The sequence below is a fragment of the Rattus norvegicus genome, chromosome 5 (genome assembly GCF_021556685.1).
Source record: "Rattus norvegicus strain SHRSP/BbbUtx chromosome 5, alternate assembly SHRSP_T2T, whole genome shotgun sequence".
Taxonomy (NCBI): Eukaryota; Metazoa; Chordata; class Mammalia; order Rodentia; family Muridae; genus Rattus; species Rattus norvegicus.
Window position 1 is genome coordinate 84,860,931 of NC_141538.1, and position 26,570 is coordinate 84,887,500.

The 26,570-nt window shown below is 40.9% G+C and overlaps 1 protein-coding gene across 6 annotated transcripts in view; it reads right to left on the bottom strand.

Annotated features, from left to right (window-relative positions):
- Positions 1-26,570, bottom strand: part of Astn2 (astrotactin 2) — a 975,380-nt gene that overhangs the window by 412,622 nt on the left and 536,188 nt on the right. For all 6 annotated transcript variants that reach the window (XM_087659925.1, XM_087659924.1, XM_087659923.1 and 3 more), the window contains 1 exon segment: positions 8,623-8,773. In XM_087659925.1, coding sequence (XP_087516051.1) covers positions 8,623-8,773 — 151 coding nt within the window.

Genomic DNA, 26,570 nt, shown 5'->3' on the forward strand with positions numbered 1-26,570 from the left:
GAGGACTCTCACCTCATGAATTGATTAATCTTTTGGTGGATTTTTAATAGGATAGCATTAGTGAGAGGTGAGGAAAGACAAGAGGTAGAATTTAGGTTGAAGAAGTAGGTCACTGTGTATACAGTACTGTATATTACCATGAAGTCTTTCTATTTCATTTTTCTACTCTGTTTCTTGGTAGTTGTGAGATGAAGTGCTCTGTTCTGCCATGGCCTCCCCATCTTGATAAATTGAATTTTCTGAGACCTTACACCAAATGATCTTTCTCCTTTAAGGTGTTTTTCCTGGGTTGTTGGTTACAGCAACTCGAAAGTCTTAACTAATCAAGGGCATTGATATTGGAAGGTACAATTGTGTGGAAGGAGTCTTTAAATTCTATCTACATTCTGTTTTGGCCTCTTTACATGGATAATTTTTCCCATCATTCTGAGTCTTTGTTTTCCTGTTTATATGTTTAAGGTAGATGGTAGAGTTCTTGGTTTGGAACTCTACAGTTCCCTTTCCCCCTGCCAGTAGTCCTTGTCTGCAATTTTACTGAATGCCAACAAATTAAGATGGCCACAAAACCTGCTGTTTGTTTTTGTTTTCCTTATTTATGTATGCTGTACCCCCACACATCCTACCTCATAGAGGTTCTCCCCTCACTCTCCCTCCAAGAAAGGGACCCTCCTTGGATATCCCTCCACTTCTGGTGCATCAAATCTCTGCAGAATTTGGTTCATTCTATCCTACTGTGGCCAGACAAGGGCATCCCTCTGCTGAACATATGCCAAGGCCCTCTGGCAAGCCCTTGTTGGTTGTTCACTGTCTGGGACTTCTCAGGGATCTAGGTTAGTTGACACTATTGGTCTTCCGGTGGGGCTGTAATTGCCTTCTGGGCCTTCAATACTTCCCCTTCAGAGGTCCCTAACATCTGTCCAATGTTTGGCTGTATCTGCATCCGTTTCAGTCAGTTACTGGGTAGAACCTGTCAGAGGATAGCTATGCTAGGCTCCTTTATGCAAACACAGCATAGCATCAGTAATAGTGTCAGAGATTGGTGCCTACCCATGGAACGTTTCTCAAGTTGGGTGAGTCACTGGTTGGTTATTCCTTCAGTCTCTGTTTCAACTTTGTCCCTCCATTCCTTTCAGACAATATCAATTTTGAGTTGTAATATTTTTAGGTGAGTTGGTATTCCCATCTCTCCACTGGGGTTCCTGTCTGGCTACTGGATGTCTCCTCAAATTCCTTATGCCCATTTTTTGGGTTTTCCACCTAAGGCCACACACATTGATTCCTGAGAGTCTCCCCTATCTCAGGTCTCTGGGACTTCCTACACATTGCCCCCATCTCCACCCCTAGAAGCTACAGATTTCCATGTATTCTGGTCCTCTGGCCCTCTGGACCACTCTTCTGTTTCTTCTAACACCCCAATTTTAAATTGGGTTATTTGTTTGTTTGGAGTCTAACTTCTTGAGTTCTCTCTATATTTTATATATTAGCCTTTTGTCAGGTGTAGAGTTGGTGAAGATTCTTCTCAAACTGTAGAATGCCATTTTGTTCAGTCTATCTATCTATCTATCTATCTATCTATCTATCTATCTATCTATCTATCTATCTATCTATCTTCCTACACACACATACATAGCAGCAACAACAATTCGAACAAACAAACAACGCAAAACACTAGGAGCCAATCCAAGATTATACCAGGAGTGAAAGAGATGCTCATTGGTTAAAGATGGCCCAGATACTATTCCTAGCACCCACATAAAACAGCTTCCACCATGTGCAACTCAAGTCTCAGGAGTTCAGGTGCCCTCTGCTAAGAACCTGTTATGTATATTATACAAATACATATAAAAACTTGTAAGTCTTAAAAAATTTATTCTGGGTAGTCTTTATTTCTTATTGTTACATCCCAAAGAAACTTGGGACAAGTGTCCCTCAGTACCTCCTAAAATTTTTTTGCCCCCTACTGTAAACCACTCCAGCCCAAGTGCTGGGCTTTCCTTCCCTTCCTTTAACCTCTGACTTCTACATAAAATTCAGCCATTTTTGTCTATTTGCTCTCTAGGGTTCCCATGTCATTGTTGGCCTCTTGGTTCTTCTTTTGGTTCCCTGATTGATCCTTTGCTTTTGGTGACTGGTCTTCCCTCTTGTAACTTCCTCTTCTCCTCCTCTCCTGTCACAGCACAGTGCATTCCTCTGGCCATATTCTGCCTGGACACTTCAAGATGCCCAGACTGTTCTTTCCCCCATAAGTACAATAAAATCCTTCCATCAACCATACCTAGGAGTGGTCATGTCCTCATATTTGTTCACCTACTTGTGGCCTTTATCATGGGTTGACAATAAGCTATATGTATAACATTAAAACCAGAAAAAATTTTGGGCTTCTAGAATGAGTCTCCAGATGACAACAGAAGTTAGAAGGTATCTGAGAAGTGACTATAAGCCTCTGGAACAGTCTCTTCAGCTTTCTTGGCAGCTAAAAAGGCAATGAAGGGTCACAGAGAGTGGTGGGCAGCAGAGGCTGAGGAGTCTATGAAGGACATTTAAGTACTATGAAGGTAAAAAGGTATGAAGACATAGTGAACCTATTACTTTGCATGTTAACTAAAATACTAATTAGAAAAAATAGAGTGGAAGCAGTAAGACTAGGTGGGAGAGTCCCAGAGAGCTGAGAAGGACTAAAAACTGAGGGTCATTTTATCCACACTTAGGAGTTCTATCCCTATCCCCTGTTAAGTATAAAAGTTCTGATTCCCAAAATCCCAGGGCTGCAACAGTAGCTGCGGGCATTAAAGACTTAGAGCTTGCTCTGTCTTGAGTTCCTAGAGCTGTAAGTCTCTAACTTTAAAAGCCTGGAGTCATAAATTTCTCCTTCTCAGGTCTCAGAGTTAAAGCCACAGAGGTTTGAAAGCCCTCAGGATGCCGGATCTTAGGGATATCAACACAGAAAAAGTTTTCCCTTGCCTGTTTGTCAATTCTATGTAATAGAGAAAAGTAACCCCTGTTAACATTTTGTGACATCATGAGGATGAATTTGGATTGCCTAGTATTGGGCTAGTCCCAAGGTGTCTTCCATATGCTGAACTGGACAAAAAGAACATGAATATTTCAGGAGCAATGGCCTCTCAGAGATGCTGATGGAAGGCTTTGTTATGAAAGGATTAGTGTATTCTTTGCTTTAGTTTTGTGTTTTATGTAAAGTTTATATGCTGCCAGACAGCCAACAGACACACAGCTTGCATCCACAACTCTGCCGTGCTGATGCTGCTTGCATAATGGTGACCTTTCTACTTTTGGCTCTCTTCCCTCTCCAATGTTTCATTCATTATTACTTCCTCCATGTGTAGTCAAGACGTAAGGATTTTCCAGAAATGCTAGATAATAAAAAAGATACAAACCATCATTATACCCTATCTACTCCATTAAACTCCCATACTATTTTCATTCTACATTAATATTGTATTTCTATTGTTACTTAGTACCACAACTTGGCTACTTAAAACAACACAAGTTACTTATATTACTGTTTTATAGGCCAGCGATCCTCTTCCTTATCTCAGGATTCCGATGCAGTTGCAGTGCAGTGGGTATGGTGGGCTAATCCATGAGAACAGCCACCTCTGAAAGTCAGTCAATTCCTTACTTTAATCCCACATGTAAACTCCTTTTTTAGTGTAAAGTAAAATAACATATCATGCTCACTGATTTTCAAGAATTAGTGTGCATTTGTTGTTAGAAGAATATTTTTTTCTGCCCATCTGATAACCACAAGTCATAATTCAAGGTCACCTTGTGTTACTGGGCTTCAAACATATCAATATTACTACTACTAATAACAATCATCATCATAAAGCCAAAGGTAACAAGAAAGCAGATAAAGGAGCTGTGCTGTATTACATAAGCAGTCTTCCTTTCACCACTATGAAGAAGTACACACCAAGTGAGTTGGGAAAGAATGTTGAAAGTCAATAGAGATCTTGTAATTGTTAGCAATTCCCCTGAAATGGGACTTGATGCTCTGTTCCCATCAGGTTAATCACATAAGTGGATAAAGGAGATGGAGGACTGTTATAAAATCAAGTGCTCTGTTTGGGGATTATCCCTCAGTGGTGGAGTTCTTACTTAGCAGACAAAAGGCCTGTACTCGAACTCTGGTAACTACACACACACACACACACACACACACACACACACACACACACACACACACACACACACGCCAGCTGAGTCTGAGGGCTCTGAAGCAAAGTCAGGGAACCTGTGCTTTACTTGCCTTTCTGCACTAGTGGTATGTGTGAATCTTTCTCATTAATGGCAGGACTGGTCAACTCCACTCACTTTTGTGAAAACTGCTGACTATAAATGCCTTAATGGCAAGTATAGAACAAGAGAGCTTTGGAAAGCCTTGCTCAGATAAGGATGACATGTAAAAGCTAGTGGATATTTCTTATGCACTAGTGGAGTAGGAACAGTTATTGTATAGATAGGCCCATATGGTTTTATATGACCTCACAGTGAGATGAAGAATGTCAAGCAGCAAATACCAGAATAAATCACATACCTATGAATCAGGTGAGAACATACAGGTTCTTACAGGTACCAGAAATTTAAGAGAAAGTTGGATGGGGTCAGAACAAATAGCAGATAGCAACCAGAAGTGGTGGCACAACACCACACATCATCTTGACTCCCTAGGAATGCTTAGAAAAAAATGGGAAGCAAAAAAAATCACCGTATTGACTAAAATTCATTTTCTACTCCCAATAGTTATAGGAGGTCAAAAATGATATCAGTTTCAGAAACATCATAGAGGATTCCCCTCAGTTTAAGGGCTCATAAATTTGTCTGGCCTCAATATCAATATTCTATGCACAAGCATTATTAATAGAGTAATGTCACATAGAGAAATGGTATTTTGCAAGTCCCAAATAATTGTCTATTGGGTTATTTATTTTTCTTTTTTAATAATGCATTTAAATATATAATATGTGTGCATATACATATTCATGTCTGCATATGTGTGAAAATACATGTATGTAGGTACATGTGCACGTACATGCATGTGTATGTGGGGGACCAAGGTAGACTGAGAAAATTTTCCCTATTGGTTTCTTTCTTCTTTTTTTTTTTTTTTGTTCTTTTTTTTCGGAGCTGGGGACTGAACCCAGGGCCTTGCGCTTCCTAGGCAAGCTCTCTACCACTGAGCTAAATCCTCAACCCTTATTGGTTTCTTTTTAAACCTTATTCTTTGAGGCAGGGTCGCTTCGTGAAATTCAGAGCTTGCTGATTCGGCTGGTCTTGGTTGTCAGCTTGCTTCAGGGATCTCATTTGTCTGTCTTCTGAGGCTGTAATTACATGTAGGCTGACATACTGACCCAGGATTTATGTGGCTTCTGGGGACCAGAACTCTGTCCTTTTATTCACAATGAAAATATTGAACTATCTCTCATCACTCTGCTGTGTTCTTTCATCCCGCAGGGGGAAAAAAGAATTCTGTGCATTTAAAAACTGTTGTTCTGTTTGAAAACTGAGAGGTCAGTGTTGATCCCAGCTAGGTAATGATTAAATGATGACTGAAATCCATCTCACTCAGATCAACTCCTCTTTGCTTGGCAGGAAAACAACCCCAAATGGTCTGGCTCTAGGAATGATATGGAAGACGTGGTCTTCATCCTCTATCATGTCACCTGGTGGTAAAACCTTAGGAAGTCACCCTATTCTCCCATAGGCTCATTTATTTACCCAGGATGGAACCCATGTTGCATATTAGTTGTGAGAGATTGCTTGTTTTGTTTGTTTGTTTAATGCAAAGTATAATGGTGCTTGGGAGAAGGTCCAATTGGCAAAGTACTTATGGTGCAAACATGAGAAACTCAGTTTGAGTTTGATTCCCACAAGCCACACGAGAGAGAGAGAGAGAGAGAGAGAGAGAGAGAGAGAGAGAGAGAGAATGCTTTTTTGTCTTGTCCTTGTGAATCTAGTGTTATTGTAGAGCCAGAAACATGCAGATGTGTGGATGTGTGGGGCTTGCTGGTCAGCCAGCCTAGCCTAGTTGTCTGAGAGCAGTGAGAAATCCTACCTCAAAAAAAAAAAAAATGAAAAGGTGAGTGAGCCTGTGGAATGGCACTAGAGGGTGCCCTCTAGCATCCCTATACAAGCACACAAATGTGTACTTCTACATATATGAACATAGACACACACACACACACACACAAAGAATATAAGATGTGACTTTTTTTATACCATATGAAGTATTTTAGGAAGGATGTGTGTGAAACGAACAAGTTTTAAGCCTCTGAAGTCCTATTGTCCTAGCTATTCCATGCAGCAGAGTTTGTTAACATCCACTGTACCCATGAGTTTAAGAATATCCTTTTAATCTACGGGGAAATCTCAGAAAATATAGTTGACTACTGGATTTTCTCTTCCTCTCCTTTTATTTTTTCAGTTTATGTGAGAGAGGAAAGAGAGATACCCTACTCCTAGACAGGTACACTACACCACACTATATTCTTGGAGCCGTCACCCCCATTTCTTACTTGTGAATTTCATTGCTCAGAGATAGCAATCATACATACTAAGCTACATGTTTCAAATGCAGCTGCCTCTTGGTTGAAGTGTACCACATGACTCATGTGAGGATGAGTCTTACCCAGCCCCTTGATTGCAGCTTTTCCTGGTGAAGGGTTAGGGGTGAAAATCAATTTTGCCCAATGTGATAATCTAGGGTCTGTCATTAGAGCAAGTAAGAAATAACTGCTCTTGTCCACAGGACTCAGAGTAGAGAAGCTGTAGCAGGGCAGAGAATGACACAACATGGGAGGAAGCAGATAGAAAGTGGACAGTCATTCTCATCCAGTTACTTGAGTCTCTGAAGCCACATTTGCCTGAAGATTGCCTTTGGCAAAGAGTTTCTTCTCTTTGCCTCGACTTCCTGTCACTTACAGTCCTGAAAACTGAAGTGCCTAAACTTTTGACCCACCTCTAAAGACCTGTTGATCTGTTGACCTACATTACAGATTCATCAGCTCCTCTCATATTCTCTAATCTTCTTTTACTTCTCACCTAAGCTTCAGCTATCTCGCCACTCCTATAGAGATGTGTCAACTATTTTTTTCCCTCCTTTTTAGTCTCATTTGGAGAGTTTAGTCCAGAGTAGTGCCTCCTATCCTTGTCCCTGCACCCTGCTTCCTATTCTCAGAGGAATATTGCTGGTGTACTGAGGTGAATCAACAGATGTCCTGGGATCTCACTCAGCTTACTGGTTGAGACAAACCTAGGGCAAGCAGTCTGTGTTATAAACATATTCCAGGTGATGTGAGAAAAGTAGGAACAGACAATAGGAAGATATCTACCACTTCCTGGGTGGGAGGGGGAGGCGTTCAGAGAGGACAAAGATCTGAAAGCATGTCTACTTATTTGTTCCAAGGGTTGACAGAGAAATTGACTCTAAGTGAAGGGCAAGAAGCTTTAAACAAGCAGCATGTTCTAAGAATTGCATCTAATCAGGTCCATTTGGCTCTAGTGTGGACTGAAGTCAAGTGGTGAGTGATGTGCGTGGAGGGATTGGAAAGGAGCCAAATGAAGAGACCTGAAGGCCGGGGGAGCCTGTCTGGATAGCAGTACTTCCAAAGCATATGTCGGGCTGCCTGCTCTTCACATGACACACCTATGCATATTTGCACATGCATTTACTTGATAAAACTTCAAGTTCATGAGCTATAACCGCACTTATAATTGTAGCTCAGAAATTAAAAATTCAAACAACTACCTTAGGGAATCCTTACAAAAACGAACCATCAATTTTGGAATTCATTTTCATAGGCAATGGGTATCTTCACTTAACTTCTCCTGTGTTCTTATACTAGATACTGGAATCCCATGAAAGAAACCATTTCCTCCCTTTACAACAACTCCTCTGTTTTAGCTGTCTGCACCATTTTCTTAATACCTACTGATGCATGCTTTCCAAAAGCCATTTCTATGACCAATTTCCCCCAAAATGTCTATTACCAGCTTTGAGTGTCTGCTACAACATAATCTAAACCACACCAAAGAACCTACACTGGGTACTATTTTCATCCTACTGACTTCCCCTGCGTGCACTGTTGTTTATGGAGCTATGACAAGTTGTCTTTTAATATTAAAAGCACTATGAGCTTCTAGAACTCAGAGCCTCTCAGAAAGAACACTTACATTCTATTATCTCATTTTATTTCTCTAAAATAAATCAAAGAGGTAGGTTTAATGATCCCACCTCACAGAAGAGGAGACCCCAGAAGCCTGCTATTTGAAGTGACACAAAAGTAGTAAGTTTAAGCTAGCAATTCTCAACCTTCCTAATTCTATGACACTTTCGTATGGTTCCTCATTTGTTGCTACTTCATAACATTAATTTTGTTACTATTATGTATTTGTGTGTGTGTGCGCGCGCGTGCGCGTGTGCGCACGCACGCGCATACTTTCTGATTGTCTAGGACCCTCCTGTACGAATCATTTAATCCCTAAGGAGGTCCTAATGCACAGGTTGAGAAATGCCGCTTTACCGTGCTTTAATTCCATGCACTTCCCCTTGCACAGGGGATCCCAAGTATATGAATAGCTCCTGGGCCACAGAACACTCACCACACATCCCGAGGAGTCCACCTGGCGGTCAGACACACACTTGAAGTTGCGGGTGCAGCCCCCATTGTTCCTTGAGCAGTCACGGACTGGACCAAAGGAGGAGAGCAGGTCATTGATGGTCTCAAAGTACGTGGACAGCATTGCTTCTTCCCTTGGGGAAAAAGGGGATGGTTAAACCTTAGAAATGGCTGTATTATTGTTTCTTTCTTTGTTTTGTTTTGTTATTCCTTTTTATTAGTGTAACTTCAGCACACTATAAATCATTATTTCTTTTGTATTTAATTAGGAAAATAATGAAAATGTAAGGATAAAAGGGAGGCAACAGTGGAGGAGAGCATAGTGCTTCCATCCTGGTTTGATAAGGAAAAGGAGATTTACATGATACAGTTTGTATCAAGTTCCACCTGGTTGCCCCACTTACAAAAAGAAAGTTCAATCTACTATAAACCTTTTTACTTTGACCATATGTTTGCTTGGGTCTCAAAAACTCTGTATCATTCAAATATCACTATTCTGACTGCATTTTATAAAGTTGAAGCTACACATGTTGTAGGATTTTTGTCCAAATCGCCCAGGCCCAACCAGAAGCACAAGTTTCTAGCCCAAGGACACCAGAAAACACGCCATGAAGCTCAAATTGTTAAATTGTCAACAATTATTGTTGGCGAGGTCATGGAATTGTCTACAAATGAGGTTCCTTTTACTTATAGATCTGCCACAAATAAAATGAGATTTTATAAGATGAATTCTCTAATATAAGCAACATAGACAACGTTTCTGTTGCTATTTTATGAATAAAGAGTTTCTCAAAAGGTAGTATGTTTGCCCTGGGTTAGACATGAGTCTTACAGATGCAGTGATTAGTAAGGACACCCTGCTGGAGGTAGGAATCAGGAGAGTCTTCTCCCATGAGATGTTGCTCATGGATCCCAGAATGGCAAAAAGCAAACATAAGAACAGAAAGCTGGTGACAGATACCAGCAATGACATTTCCCATTCTTTCTCCATTCAAGCCTGCAGTTCTCCGATTGGGTTTCCAAACTCATTTCATTTTTCTAATCTTACACCCTTTGGTCTGAGTATTATAATGATTGGCAGTGAACTTGGTAAATCCAGTTCTAATTAGATATCCTCTGTCCAATAACTCCTCCGTACTTCTAGAAGGGCACCTAAAGCAGTTTCCTAGGCCCTCATGGCTCTTCACAATCTTTCCACTAGATACCTATTTGTGATGGCTCTTTTTAGAGCTACCTGTGAAATTAACTACTACCCAGGCAGCTGAGTATACCTGTGAGGGATGTTGTCTCAATTCAATTATTTGAAGTGGGAAGCCCCACTTTTAATCCAGATCTTCTGGGGTGAGAAAGTGCACTGGTAATGAATATCTTTTGAGGTGGAAATCTCCACCTTTCATTTAAGCTATGCTTTCTGCTAGAAGCTTATCTAAAGGACAGGGAAGAAGGAAGCTTGTTCTTTGTGTGCTTTCTCCTGTTGTCACTGGCGATTCCGTTCTCTCAATTACATTAGAGACTACTTCTTCAGGATTCTGGCATATAAGACCAACTGAGACAGTCAGCGTTGTGAACTGAACAACAACTGGATTCTTACACTTCCCATCGATAGATAGCCATTCTTGGATTAGCTGAATACAGGCTGTAGGCCATTTAAATACCATATATACATATCTATTATATAATATCAATTATATATTAATAAATACCATGTATATTTAATAAATACTATATATTCAAAATGAGCAAAAGTTTATATTTCTATTTTATGGAATATATACATATACACATACATACACACACACTATATATATATGTATATATGTGTATATATATATATATATATATATATATATATGATAGTTTGTATATGCTTGGCCCAGGGAGTGGCACTATTTGCAGGCATGGCCTTATTGGAGTAGATGTGGCCTTGTTGGAAGAAGTGTGTCACTGTGCATGTGGGCTTTAGGACTCTGATCTTAGCTCCCTGGAAGCCAGTCTTCCCTGAGCTGCCTTTGGAACAAGATGTAGTTTTCAGCAGCTCCTTCACCATGCCTGTCTGGATGCTGTCATTCTCCTGCTTTGAGGATAATAGACCGAACCTCTGAACCAATTAAATGCTGTTCTGTAAGAGTTGCTTGGTCAGGTTTCTCTTCACAGCAATGACAGCATGCTTATTCGTATAAATATATTTGTTCATATACTCATTTTATCAGTTTTATTCCTCTAGAGAACCTTTTGACTGCTATTTGACCATATGTACTGTAACCTTATATTTCCTATTGCTTGGTCTCCTGCTTCTTATTCTTTGAAAACTGAACCTTAGGTCAATCATTATAAAAGCAGATTCTGAAATACAGTTACACACAGGGGGGTGATTAGAGACCCGTCTTGGGAGATGCTTCTGTACAGAGAAAACAAGTCAAGACTTGGTAAAGGACCCAGAGTAAAGCATCAGTTGATACCACGTCAAGTTCAGGGTCTCGGGAGGACCTTTATTGACTTTGCAGATGTGACAAAACACCTGGGCCTTTGCATTCTCACATCCTTTGGCTTTTGCATGGACTGCTGACCAGAAGAGAATAAGTGAGTATCACTGGGTAAGGCACTTCCCTGTGGCCTAAGGATACCAAAGATTCAGGCCTGGCAGCTGCTAAAGCGTACATCTGGAGGATGAGGAGAGTCAGCCCAGATGATAAAACACGGAGCAGTATTTTCAGTCTGAGTGTTAGTCTGGATGCTTGGGAACAAAAGCACCTCCTCCTTAGGACCTTTGGGGGTGGCAAGCAGTATAGATTGCATATACTTAATTTATTCAGCACCCATGTTCCTAAAAGTCTAAAGTTTAAAGTGCTATAAAACCTGCAGTTTTGATTATTAAGCATGCTGTCTGAATGCTAATCACATTTTCCTTTCTAAGATACTTATCTCTGAATTATTTTCCTGATAAAATACCAAGACACCTTGGAAACTGATTAAATTCTTTCATTCATTCATCCATTCGTTCATGTGCACATATATCTTCAACTGGTTATTGATTATCTAGTTAATATGAACTAAGCCCTGTTCCATGTCCTGGGATACAGCAGTGAGCTCAGACAAGTCCTTCACATACACCTCATTGTCATGTTTTTCATGAAGCCTTCTCCCTTTACTAGACTGAATTCCTTTATGTTCTGTGTACACTGCTTAAATCTGTGACATAACTGAATGTCATTACCAGTTCCCTTGTCTACTAAGGAGAGTGAATGCTTTTGGAGGAAAGAGTTTAAGATTTATTTATGCTTATATAGCCCCCAAAACAGAGCCTGAAAAAATATTGGCTAGGTAATCGTGTTCAAATGAAATAAGAGAAACAACAGAAGGCATAGGTGCAGGCTCCCTGAAATTTATACTTTTGTAAACATTCTGTCCAAGTAGGACATGCTGCTCCCAGCTGGAACCCTGTGTTTCCATTCTAGGCCCTTCGTTCTAGAGACAATGGGGATTGCATAAGAGGAATTGTGTGACTGTCCCTAGATTTGGATAGAGTGAAGAGACAAGTACATGGGGAGTGTTTAAGAGATATAAAATAAAATCCTTAGGAGACTGCCCGTGTTTGAAGCATGGAAAGAGTTGAAGATGTTGGGAAGACACAAAGCTTTAAAATGTAAACACAGAGGTATTAGAAAAGGCAGGAGCCAGAAGGAGATAAAGACAGAAGGAGAGAGGATCTGAGAAAATGAGAACAGGGACAGAGACAAGCACAGAGAAGTGGCTAGGAAAAGAAAGAAACTGGGGCACAGACACATAGTCACCCTGAACTAGTAAAAAGAAGCAGAAAATAGATAGAGAGACAGATAGATTGACAGACAGCCCCGAAATGGGGGGAGAGTCACAACTAGTGAGCAAAGGACAGTCAAACGAGGACAGAAGAAGTACATGAAACGAGACATAAAAATGAGGAAACAGAGTAGGAGAAAGAGAAATAAAGGAGTGAGAAAATACATAGGAAGAAGAGAGGCAGGGAGAAAGAGAAGATGAGCAAGATTAAGAAAAGAAGGGGGTAAATGAAAGACATAGACTGGGAAATAAAAAAATGACAGAAAAAAAAAAGAGAAGCAAAAAAAAAAAAGACAAAAGATGCCACCTTTCTGTGGGACCTAAAGACTACAAATGAGCAGACTGCTAGCTCTTAAAAAGATCAATTCTGCATAAGCAGTGTACACAAGGGGAGCTCTACTTAAGACACAAAGGCCTGACACAGGCTCTTGCTAAGCCAAGAGGAGCGATTATGTCCAGACAGAAAATAAAGCAACTAAGCACAAGAGAGAAAAGGAGTTCAGGGCAGACACTGCAGTTTTTTCCTTGAAGCTTGAGAACGTAATCCGTCATTATGGCCTGAGTTAGGTTTTGGGTTGCAGTATTCTGTTGTACTTCTGAGCTGCCCCAGTAGCATGAAATGAGGGCTGAATCCAAGGTTCAGTGGGTCCCCCAGAGACAGAGGCAAGCTGGGTTGTTAGGTATAGGCTCAGGGCACCAGAGACCTGAATGAGAATCTAGTCTGTGACAGACACTACCAACATCATCAGTACTGTCTTCCCCATTAATATTTTCCTGGGTATGTGCTATGTGTAGAGCATAGTGTAGGGTTTTGTTTTGTTTTGTTTTGTTTTGTTTTGTTTTGTTTTCTATGCAATTGCTTTTGATTTTCTTTTTTTTTTTTTAGGCTTCTTATTTTTTTTTTATTATTAACTTGAGTATTTCTTATATACATTTCGAGTGTTATTCCCTTTCCCAGTTTCTGGGCAAACATCCCCTCCCCCCTCCCCTTTCTTATCAGTGTTCCCCTCCCCACCCTCCCCCCATTGCTGCCCTCCCTCCATAGACTAGTTCACTGGGGGTTCAGTCTTGTATACTACATATTTTTTCCTTCCATTGGGCAACTGCAAGGGAGTAGATTTTAGGGGAGCTTTGTCACATTTCCTGGTTACTCAGACAACGGAAGGCTCTACACACATATCCACTGGAGTGTTTCCATGCCACAGTTAAGCATCAAGAAACTTGTTAGGAGCAGATCAGAGCTGCCACAGCAGTTAAGACAATAAGCAAGCGTCAGTGTCTACTTCCTCTATGACTTAGAGAAAGATGGATGGGAAGCGCCTGTTTGCTCTTTACACAGTCCCCACCCTAACTCCTGGCCACAATAATGCAAAACAAAATAGGAATAAAAGGACCAAATCCTGTGGTTCTCCATTTGAGCTGTGTATCAAAAAGCACCAAGTGGGTAAGCTGGGAAAATTGTGTCCCTGTTCTAAGATTTTAAGTCGAAGAAGACTGAGATGTTGACAGAGCCATGTGGTCACTCAGCACCAAAAAGGGAGCAATTTTGAGTTTTTATAACTCCCGAGGACTACTTTTACCTTTCCATATTTCCATGGTTTGGAACTTTCTGACCCAATATCTGTTTCTACTGTTTCAAGGATGTCTTCCCCTCCTCTGTTTGTCCTTCCCTCTCCTTTAAAGGACATTGCTAACTTCCAAGATGTGAAAGTTTGTAATGCATCCAAAATTCCTTCAGAAATGTTATTGCCCAGGCAACATGCTTTACTTATAGGGTCTTCCTGAGGTGACAGGAACCCTATGTTTTGAGGGTTGAGATCATACAAATGAAATCAGATGTCCTAGTGGAGGTCTCATGCCCTTTGACAACCCCCCATGTGTTATATTAAGTTACTTTCCACCCATTCACCGGACACAGTCTTTAAAATGTTATCTTGGGAGCAAAGACAAGGCTTCCAGCAGACAATTACCCTGCTGGTACTTTAATCGTGGATCTCTTAGCTCTGGAATCACGAGAAAAAGATTTCAATTCTTTATAAAGTAACCAGCCTGTATGTTTTGGTACAGCAACACAAGGAGTTAAGACAATCATCCTTTCAATATGGAGTTATAAGAACTTTGAAATCTGTGTTACCCACTTTCAAAATTCACATTCTTTTTCCTGTATGAAATCCCCTCTCAAACTCTATCTTCTTTTCTCTAAAATGTGAGTTTTTAAAGTGTTTTGCTTACAAGTATAGACTGTTATAAAATTATAATAACTTGATATATACAAATGTGTTCTCCAAACTTGAAAACACACTGTTCATTTATTCAATAAATCTTTGAGAACTTACTGCATGACGGGCACTGGATTAAGATGATTCTAGATTGTATTTAGCTTCTCTGTAACTTGGTTTCTTTCCCATGCCCAGATATCATCTAAACATTTCCAAATGTGGATCTATCTCTCATACTCTAATTCTGCTTCCTTCCCAAGGAATCAGCCAGACCCCAACAGATTGGGTGAGACTACAACCCCCATCACCTGAGGGTTCAGGGGAAAACGCTTCATCTGGGTGCCATTCAGCTTTGTCAGCCTGTGCACCAAACAGAGTAATCGTTAGTCAGGGCAGCAGGGAGCAGATGCTGGCATGGCTGGCTGTTAATAGACACCAGGAAAGGTTTGTGCCTCTCAGAGAGAGGTGTGAATGTATGACTCAGAGCTCAGAGAGTGACAAGTCCCCCACTGATTCACACTAATCATTCTCTGGCTACAACATGAAACCTTGCTTTTTGAGCTATGGTAGGGGAGGAAGAGGCAACAGCTGCATGATTGGAGTCAAGCTTTCCTCCCACCTATCTTTCTCAGTACCCCTTGCAGGACTAGCAAGCTGCACAGAAAAAGGCTTGTCTGGAATCATCCTGCCCTGCAGCAGAGTATCAGCTATGCAAGACTCTTAACTACGAGCTTCCAGTTTCTTATTAAAAATGGGGTTGCTGATATCTTGATAATTGAGCTTGCCTGAAAAATAAATTCAGTTATTAGTCTGAAGTACCCAGTAATACCAAGTATAGAGAAAACATCAACAATTGGTAATGCACAGTATAGGAAAAGTTTTAAAAAGCATGGCTGAAAAAACATAAGAAGCCCATGAAAGAATGAGGGAAGGCCTGTAGTCCTGGGTAGTCTGTTTGCTCATGTGAAGTGGTCCATGGGTACCTGACTTATTTCAGGTATCTGTCTATCAGTGGGTCTAAAGGACACATTGGGCTTTTGCAACTTCAACCCCCTACCCCAGGCCCCAGTGACCTTACACCCCTTACACCTTCTAATCCCTCCCTGAAACAGTTCCACCAACTAAGGCCCAAACATTCAAATATATGACCCTGGGAAGGCCATTCTCATTCAAACCAACACACTCTCAGACCCACAATAGTGTGGTGGTTTGAATGCCATCAGTGGCTCTAAAGGACCCACTGAAATTGTGAATCAGTATTGCACTTGAGACAAGAAGGATTGGGGCAAGCCATTAAAAAAATAGCAATGGCCAGGATAATGAAGTTGCACCAGAAGGAACAGCATATGCTAAGGCCTGGAGTAGAAGACACTCTGATGGGGGACTGATGTGAGATGCAGGAAGGCTAGAATGTCAGGAAGGCTGGGCAGCAGGCAAGCTAGAGAGGGATCTTGGTGTTAGGTACTGATGAATATTGGGCTTCATCATAAAAGCTATGGGCTTCGACAAATATTCTAGCAGCAGTCCTAGATTTTAATCAGGTTGATAATGAGTATAAATAGTTAAAAATAATTACAGAAATGACAACCACTGTGGTAATAATAACTGTTTACTGTGCATCCATAATAGACACACCATAATTTCAGCACTAGGGGTGTCCATTCACTTACTCTTTCCCAACACAGTGATGCAAATTATAAATCACCCCACTTTACAAAAGAAACTGAGACATCATCTTGATGGGAAAGCCATGAAGATGATACACAGTCTAAGGAGGGATAGTGTGGTGGTTTTTGGATGAGAATGACCCTCACAGGGTCATATATTTGAATGCTTGTTCCTTAGTTGGTCCAACTGTTTTGGGGAAGGATTTGGAGGTGTAAGGAGGTATGTTACTGGGGTAGGGGGTTGAAGTTGCAAAAGCCTATGCCATCCTACCAATCTGACTGCTGCTCATGGATAAGATCTAAGCCTTCATTATTGCTCCAGCATATTACCTACCTGTGTGGTACCATGTTTCACACTATGGTGGTTATGTTCATCATACCTGTAAGCAACCCCCAATGAAATACTTTCATGGGTTGCCTTGGTCATGGTATCTCTTCACAGCAATGGAACAAGTAACTAAGCCAGGCACGAATTTGCTGGGACAGCTGTGGAGGTGAATCATACTTTGCAGGGAGAGAACGCAGCCCATGTAATAGTGGTAAAACACCTGACAGCTACTGAGAAATTAGCACTTTGATCTCATATGAGCTACCTCATTTAATTCTTGCCTTAGTCTCATAGAGTACTCTCATTATCTTATTTCTATCTCAACATGAAGAAGTGTATGTCCTTTGTGGTACAGATCTGAGAAAATTGACAGAGAACCTAAGCAACAGACCTAGGCTCATCTTGGGAGTGTCTAATCCCAGTCTCCTTGGTGTCCTGGCTTCCTTTTTATGATTCCTGGTTAGCTAGAAAGTCTCCAAGTTAGGTTCAAGCTGACACTTCATATTCCCCTTCCTCTAGCAATTAGAGTTTGCACTAATTTAGGTGGAGAGAATGGATTGCTGAGCAGAGTGGTCTAATAGCTTCCTGTGAGCATCTCGTGCCTTTGAGTAGCTTGTAACTTCCTGCATACTAAGAGACTCCTTGATCACATCTCCTGGTACACTGAGCATGCCGCAGCTGCTCTCTGAATAAGGACAGGGCAAAAGGATCAGAGGAAGGGGGTGGGTAAAGTTGATTAGCTCTGTGGCCTTGGGAACAAAGGGACAATGATTACGATGTCCATTGTTCGTCTGTGAAACAGACAATGGCATTCAAATCACATGGCTGCGGGTCAGAACTCAGTGAGTTAAAAGATATGAATGCTCAAATGGGGCTCTTCATGAGGGGTCAGCATGTTTCAGGAAGTGTTTGTACACTAGGTAAATATTTACTTACGTTTATCATGCGGGTTGGACATTATGTGTACAGGGAAGAGCAAAATGGCTGTGAATTGAGGTTTGCTAAATAGAACAGACATTAGACAGTTAAGTTATATGTTCCTGCAGTGGCAGAGGTGTCTGCTTCTAAGCCTATGCTGTGTTTGGACCACTTTCTACATCTGTGCCTCTGTGTCTCTGCTCGTGCCTGTGTCTCTATCTGTATCTAAGGATGTAATTACAAACTTTGACGAATGCTCTGGAATATGGAACACAAGGAAAGCTTATGGCAGAGATGCAGATCTAATCAAGGCTTAACGGGTTGGAGCTCGGGGAAGGCTTCTCTGGAGAATGTCACTCTCAATCAGTTCAGCTTGGGGCCTAGTGAGGCTAAACCACAAGGGTTTCCTCAGAAGTGTCCTGATTATATATGGCTCACCTCTACTATCTCTAGTGACAGTGGTGTCCAGCTGACCTCAGAGGCCACCTTTCGTCTTCTGGCACTTGAATTGACTATTCAGTAATAGACATTCTCCTCCTTGCCCTCTCCTTTCCACCTTTCTAAGTCCCATCATTATTTTTAAAAAAGAAACAACAGGAGGAAAAAAATATTCGGTTCAGTGAGAAATGCTAAATCTTGGGGATTATTTATTTATGAAATACCCACATGGAGTCTCGGATTGCTCTACGTGACTCACACCCTAGAGAGAAGCTCATTGTATGGGCATTTGTGATGGGGAGGCCCCACATTTCCCGAGGGTTTTCTTAGAAAGCCAGCACCTTTCCCAGCTGTGGGCACCCCAGGCTGCTCACAGCTGGAAGATTTTGTAGAGCCTGGGGTGGCAGAAGGGCTGCTGTACACAAGCAGAACCCACCATTGCTCAGTATGTGGGTTTGTATTATCCAAAAGCGTGAGCACCAGCGTGAGGTGTAAGGTGCAGAATCCAAGCTCAGCGCTGTCTTCCTCTGCTGTGTGTCCTTCACCATCTTTGGGTCTCTCTTTCTTACAGAAGCACTATGATCTTAAGAGTCCTTCCAGGTCAATGATATATGGCTCCCCTGAAAGGCTGTCGGCTGTTTTCCCTTGTCTACTACCAATTTCAAAGATAAAGTACAAGTGTAAGAATGTAGTGGGTGGGATCACACCCCAGGAAATTAAGGAGCTCTGGCAATCAGTAGTGAAATCAGAAATAAATACCAGTGTATCCCCATAAAGAAGCTGAAGACTCAGAACATTCTCCTGCCATTTATTAACTATTTGAGCCTGATTTGTTCCCACAAAATGGCTGAAAATACCTAATTCTTAAGTTTCCAGGCAGATCCAGAGATAATGACAATTACCTAGAGGGAGGAACTGAGCCATACTGTTCCCTGACCAATGTCATAAGCAGCATCTCAAAATCAGAATGGTTTAAAGTCAAAATAAATAATTGAATCCTAATAAATGAATGCATCAATAGATGGCACATGAAAATATTCTGCAAGTCTCTGAAACTAAAACAGAGGTAGCTACACTCACTTCAATTTAGGGATGACCACTACCAACCACGGCAGGTTTTCCATCCACCCTGAAAATTGCTCGAGTCCAGACAATTTTCTTATATGTGTTCTTGCATTAATATGAGAAATACTTCATCCATCTCGTGAAGCCAGAGGCTCCCCACATTTTACAATCCAGTTTTTCATGCACGGAGCCAAATACAAAAGCATTGTAAAAGAAATCATTTATCAAGATCTTAAAAAAAAACGCCACTTGTATCGTAATAATATATATGCTTCTTTAGTGACACATCAAATTAAAAGATCCAGTCCCAGATGCAATAATAACCATAAATTCAAAGTAGCTATGAGCATAAGCTATATTTTAAGACATCTGCGACAAATGAAAGATGATATCAAGCTATATGTAATTTCCATTGACGACAAAGGCACAGATGCTGTTAACACACTCATGTTCGTTGCTGCTGTTTGTAAAGAAAGGGAGCGCTAAATTTCAGTGAGTCTCTAGCACAACTCACAGGACATTATTCTCCTATGTCATTGCGTAGATCTGTACCCTGCACCCCAGGGCAACGACTACAGCCTAGACTGACACCTGTGTAGATGAAGTTCTTTACTGAATGCATGTCACTTTGTGAATATAATCCAAAGCTTGGGTCCAGATAGGAAGAGACAGGAAATTAAAAACCTCAGCTATGATCACACCAATATAATTAATCCTGGGGAGCCCCATAGGATATGGTGAAAGAACAGATATTAGCTTCAGAAAAATATAAAAATCCCATGGGTTTTGTCAGTGTAGAAGTCACCTCACTTCCCTGACTAACATCGTTTCATCTGCAAATGTCACTGCAGTGTTTGCGGTTGTGAATGTGGCTGGAAGACACTGTACCTCTGTGCTTATGCAGCTACTGGCCTCAAACTATAGAGGTGCTGAGACAAGACACTGCCCTCAGGCAGCACACAGGCTAGGGCAAAGGGCACAAAGGCAAAGCCATTGATTCAGGTCAACAGAACACATATAGCTACATCAAATCAGGTCAGGGTATCCCCACAAGAAAAGAGTGATTTCTTCCTGGTCTGAGTGGAAAAGCTATCCTGAAGAAGGAAGGATATAATGGCTCTCAAGCAATCAGGACAAGTTTGATTAAAGAAATAAAGAATGGAAGAGAATGTGCAGAAGACAAGAGGGGAGGAAGCAGAAGGATGCGGGTGTTAAAGACTAGCATCCACAGAGCCAGAGAATAACAAGCTAGAGGTGGAGGGCTGCAGAACAGATAGTGAGCTCATGACTAAGGCAGGTAGTGGACAGCTGAAAAAGGAAGCTTGTTGGTTCTGGGAAGTGTGCTTTGTAGATGCTTTCTACCTTCACACTAAAAGGTAGCACTGATCATCCAAATTTATATGTGAAAATGCCAAGGCTCAAAGTGGGGAACTCACTCACAAGTCCATAGTTCCCTCTGGGGAACCAGGAATCACTTGCTCGAAGCTTTAGTAAGGCTAACAAGAAGCTGTCTTGAAGACAGACTCAATGTCTGGCAGTTCAGGAGAGCCACAGCAGGAATTCTATTGCATTCTGAAGCTCTTCCTGAATAAATGCCATTTGAAGAAGACTAGGTCCTCTCAAGTCCTACCATCAGACTCAAGAACCAAAGCTTTGGAAATGGACTTGGTTGGTTGGAAGGCCTGCCTCCTCACATTACAACAGCCCCGTTCTGCTTCCTCTGTTTGTACATTCCTTCTTTTCTGAGCCTATTAAGGCTTGGAGAGAGCAAGCATGGGAGGGGGTAGTGATCATAGTAACTCACAGTGGCTCTCGTGGAAGTAGTGAACCAACAGATCAAGCTGGGGGCCAGCTTTGTCTCTCTTCTGCCTTACTTGTGCCTGCCAGGAGATTCTCACTGGCTTTTATCCTGGCCACTCCAGCCCCTGTCCCATTCTGGCAGGCAGCATTTACGATCAACACAGGAGTGGGTAACCAGCTCTAGCTTTCCCCCTAAAGGATTGCTGAATGGCACATACTGGACACAGAGTTGAAGAAAAGCTGGACATAGGAGACCCATCTGAAAAGAGCCAGGAATGTGTGTATAGGACCTTTGAGTTTCCCAAAACCAATTTCTTCTTAGCTCTTGCAGTCTTATTTTCTCTGCCAACAAATTCTCATGGCTTTTAATTGTGTTTTTTTCTTCCCTCCCCTCCCCTCCCCTTCCATTTCCTCCCTCTGCTCTTTCCTTCCTTCCTTCCTTCCTTCCTTCCTTCCTTCCTTCCTTCCTTCCTTTTTCCTTTCTTCTTTCTCCTTTCCTTTTCCCTTTTTCCTCAGCTTTTAAGTCTAACATACAGACAATTGGTTTTCATCATGTTTTTTCCTGCATTATTCTTAAGTAACTGCCTCCCTTTTCCCTTCCCTCACACCTTGACTCTATACAGAATGTCTGGCTCCTGTCACATCCATTCCATTATTGTCTCCAACTCCCTTAAATCTCTTCTCATGGTGCTGTTTATAGTTCTATCACATACACATATATGTGCACTCGTGCACAAATCTAGGTTCTGCATAAGTTAGAAAAGATTCTTTATTTTGTCTTTCTGGACATAGCTTATTTCCACATAATATAATAGTTTCCAGTTGCATGTATTTCTTCTTAAAGTTCTATAACTTTATTTTTCTTTACGGATGAATAAAATCCTATTGAGTATCTAAACACATTTCAGTATTCATTCATTTGTTCACGGACAGTAAGGTGCATTCCATTTCCTTGCTATTGTGAGTGCAACAGTATTTCTATGGTAGGACTTAAGAGTCCTTTGGGTGTGTACTCAGGAATAGCATAGATTGATCACAGTTCTATACTTAAGGCTGTTTCCTTTTCTTTGTTTTGAGAAAACTTCATGTTGATTTCCAGACTGGTTTTCCCAGCTTATACCCTCCCTATCAGTGAAAAATGCTTCCTCTTCTCCCTCATCCTGACCAGCATTTTTCGTCATTTCTTTTCTTGATAGCCATTCTGATGAGATGAGAGGAAATACTATGTGGTTTTAGTGTGCATTCCCATGATGGTGAAGGATGTTGATCTCTTTTCCAACATATTTCTTTCATCCATTCGAGACTGGTTTAGTTACGTTCTCCATGACCTTATAGACTGGTGGGTATAAGATATTATTGATCATCACAGGACAGCCAAGACTCTGAGTTCCTGGCCCATGTTATTTTATGCAGTTCGTACAGCAGCAGTGTTATATAAGTTCAGGCAACCCACTGCACAGATGTAACACCCAAGGCACAGTTGGGAAGAGAGAGATGCTGCAAGTCATTGTGTTAAGGCTCAAAGCCTGAGCATAGAGTCATACAGAAGTAACTCCAGCACTTGGGAAGCTGAAGTGTGAACTAAGTCTGTGAGCAGCCTGAGCTACATAGTGAATTCTAGGCCAATCTTGATCATACAGTAAGGCCTTATCTCAAGAGACAGAGGACAGGTGAAGAGATAAAAAGAATAATATTTGTGTGAGTCCAAAGTGAGCTATGTGACTTCCTTGTCACTCTGTTATCAATTTCAACTCATTCCAAGTCAAATGTTCATAATTCAACTCCACTGCAGATGGCACAACTTGGAGAAATCAGACCTGGGTTTTCACTTTTCCCAGAAGAGAGAAAGGAGTAGTTGGGTCCAGAGCAGAAGGGTGAAGGAGGGACATTATACCGGATTATCCCACTAGGTTTTAAGTGTTAAAGGCAAAAATAATCTCCTTGGGATTCAGCTCAGTAGCATGCACCATGAGATATCAAATATTTCTCTCTATATAGTAAGTAAATTGATGGGTAATCAATGAAATAAATTATCAAGAAGTTAATTCGTGAGAGGGCTGCCCCCAAACTTCCTTTGAAATTTTCTTTAAATTTAAAGTCCATACATCTTTATAAATCTAAAGCGCTCCCCCACTTTGATACCTCCCTTCATGGGAATTAGATTAATGTAGGTTGTGTGGGATACAAGAAAAAAGCAAGATCCATGTTGAATCCTCTAACCTTTATGACTCCTTGAAATGAAGAGCTGTTTTTGCTGCAGGTATGATTGATATCTAGTGATCAGCTCTATCACAGGGAGAACATAATTAATAATGGTATATTGTACATGGAGAGTTTTTTCTTATAAGGGTAGATCTCACATTAAGTTTTCTTAGTATAAAACAAAATCCTAAGAACGACAAAAGAACACTCAGAAATCTGGAGGTGATTTATGTGCTTTTTATCTTGATTGTGGTGATGATTTCATGGGTGCAAAGGGAGAAATTATAGGAAGACCCAGAAAGAGACATGGCTGAAGCCCTAGATAAGACAAAGAAGAACATGAATAGCCTTGGAATTAGACAACCCATTGTAGACTCTAAATGCTTTTTGAGCAGGATGATTGATTGCTTGAATGGTGAGAAAAACAGGATTTAATATTCAGAGACATGAATTCTCCTACCCAATTGTGATGATTATGAATAAGCACCTTCTGTTCTCCAGGACTTAGTTTCTCCAAGTGTGAAACAAAGGCTTGACTCAATGTGCTTTCAGATTGTTGCATCAGACGTCAACTGTTCTCCCTGGGAAAGCAGATCCAGGGGTGGTTTCATCAGTCATCCTGTCCCTGGTAGAACCTGGAGAAAATGTAGTAACTTTCTGGGTTGCTAGAAGATCCTGGCTCCCCATGTAAGAAACTGGAAGGTTTCAAAGAGTATGTTCTGGAGGAAAGGCTTCCTTGACTCACTTAGTTTAACTCTGCATTCATTCTTCATTCAGTTCATCCTTGTGGAGTATCTTATAAATACCAGACTGAACTCTTAGCATGTGCAGGTATGTAGAGATGTGTTATGTCCTCACATAGTTTGTGTTCAGACAGAAAGGCACTGTTACAGATACATAGAAATGAACCATGGCAGACTCATTTGAGATAAACTCTTAAGTTAGCACCCGAAGCACAGTACTTGGTTCAAATAACCCCATGCATGTGTGGAGGACTGTATCATTATTAAATGGTTGTCATATGAATTATTTGATTGAGTTGTCAGAATCATCCCTGGTCCTGCTATATACATTCAAGAGAAGAGTACAGTTCATGAGAGAGAAAATGGCTCCCTGAAAATAGATCCTGTGTTTCTGGGGGGCATTGAGCAGAGCTTGTAGTTACTGATGGTGGGTGGAAGTTGGATCTGGAGGACAGTGGTGTAAACTGAAGCTAAGACGTAAGTGCATTGTGGGAGACTAGAGCTACAGAGCACAGGACCTTTCTGCCACACCACTGCAAAGGCAGCAAGATCAGTTAACTTAAGTAGTACATTAGTGTGGAGAAGGGATAGCATTCCAAATGTCCTTGGAAACAATAAAGAAGGGAACGTGCAAAAAGAGCGCTCATAGCACTTGAGGGCACTAAGCAGCCTAAGTAGAGGAATCTGATTTGTGCTTTGCTGTGTCCCTTGGTCCTCCCAACCCTGGTTTTCTTATTTATCAAAGGAGATTTGAGTACTGACCCACAGGACTGGCATGAAAACACAAATGAGAAAAGTGGCTGAAAATACCACGCGTGATGCCTGCCGGGCACTGATCGAGTGCCTGGCCAGTGCAAATTCCCTTTTACTGCTCTTCTTGGTTCCCAGCAGGGTGGCAGCTGTCGGAATGGTGTTGACAGGTTCTGAGAAAGCCCAGTGTCTCAAAAGACTCAGCTTATGTGAAATACATGTCACCTCCACCTGCAGGAATTACTTTATTCAATCAAATAGAAGTCAGAGGCAGGGAAAGGCTGTGCACAGTCTATTAGTTGTTTGAACAATAAAATACTAGCTAGTAAGATATGGTAATTAAACACTAGTTACTTCATTTGTTTGCTAAATAAATACTCTGGTTACCCCAAAGCATTGGGGTTATCTGGACATGACTCAATAATTTTTATCTGCTGAAAATTACCAGGTATTTTCCCACTGATCATCAGTAATAAGACTGTTACATATTCAAAGCCTCGGATGATAGCTGCTAACTTATTTAAACATAATAGAATAATTATCCAAATTTCCACCCATTTACCCACTCATCCATTTATCCACCCACTATTCCAACCATCATTATAAAATATTATGTCTTAAGAACCTACTGTGCTTGCTCTATCCCATGAACTGCCAGCAACACAGATATGCATAAGACTGTGGTTTCTGGATAGAGCAAAGCCAACGGTCTTTACAAGTAAGAAAAATGTGGGAAAACATGTCAGAGAATGTTCACAGAGGCTTAGAAAAGGAAGATGATGGAGGGTGGTGGTACATGGCTAAGAAAGGTGTCAATATCTTTGTGCTTGAAATGGAAACTGTGTGCATACATGCATTTATTTAAACTGACTGCATTACTTTAAAAAAGTCTGTTTTGGCACTAAGGTAAGGGAGAAGAAAAGACAATAATAGAGGCCAAAAAGTAGTAAAAGTATAGAGGATCAAGGACTAAAGGTAGCCATTCTATTCAAGCTATTGTAATGAATGGCAAATAGGACTGGATTGTAAAGAAAGTGGAATTGGGGAAAAAAGAACCTTGGAGCAAATTGATCTCTAAAAGCTTTCCTGTGGCTTAGTCTGCATCCCCTTGACAAGATGTTATATCAAGTAGGAAAATATTTTTGTCACATGGTAATTCTCAGTCCTGATGGGCTACAGTGAAACGCTATATTCCCATTCTACTTGTGGGGTAATAGTTTGGCAAAATTTATGGAAAACAATCTTGCCTAATGCACCAAGACTCCTGAAATATTTTTTTTACATTTTACCAAGAGATTACAATCATAAATTCTGGAGGAAAAATGAGCAGTCCAGGTAAAAACGAATACATATGTGCTCATCACAGGGTTGTGTATAATGAGTTTCAAAATAGAAACAATCTGCATCTGGAAGATATCTCAGTGGGTAGTAAGCATGAGGGACCTGAGTTCAGATTCTTACCGTGCATGTACAAGCCAAGCAGGTGTACTGGTAGCCCGCTATCCCAGCATTTGGGAAGCTAGAAACAGGAAATCCTCCCCAGAAAGATGGCTAATTAGATTAGATAGACATTGTGGTTTTCCTGCAAAGCAAGGTACACATGTGCATGTGTACCTGTATACACACACGAATCTGCACACAAGTGGTAAAAATGAAAGCAACTCGTATACCCAACAGTGAAGAAATTGCTATTGTGTTTTGATACAATAGGATGCCACTTGAAAATTTAAAATAATCATTTCTACATATAGTTTATAATATTAGAAAAATTTATGCTGTAACATCAATTTTAGAAGAAGCAAGAGCAAATTACATAGGTATGAGTATACACATACAAGTAGTGAAAAGTATGTAATCTAAAAAACCGCATCTGAGATTGATATCTATGTCTATATCTATGTCTATATCTATCTATATCTATCAACTATCTATTGATATCTATATCTATATCTATGTCTATATCTATCTATATCTATCAACTATCT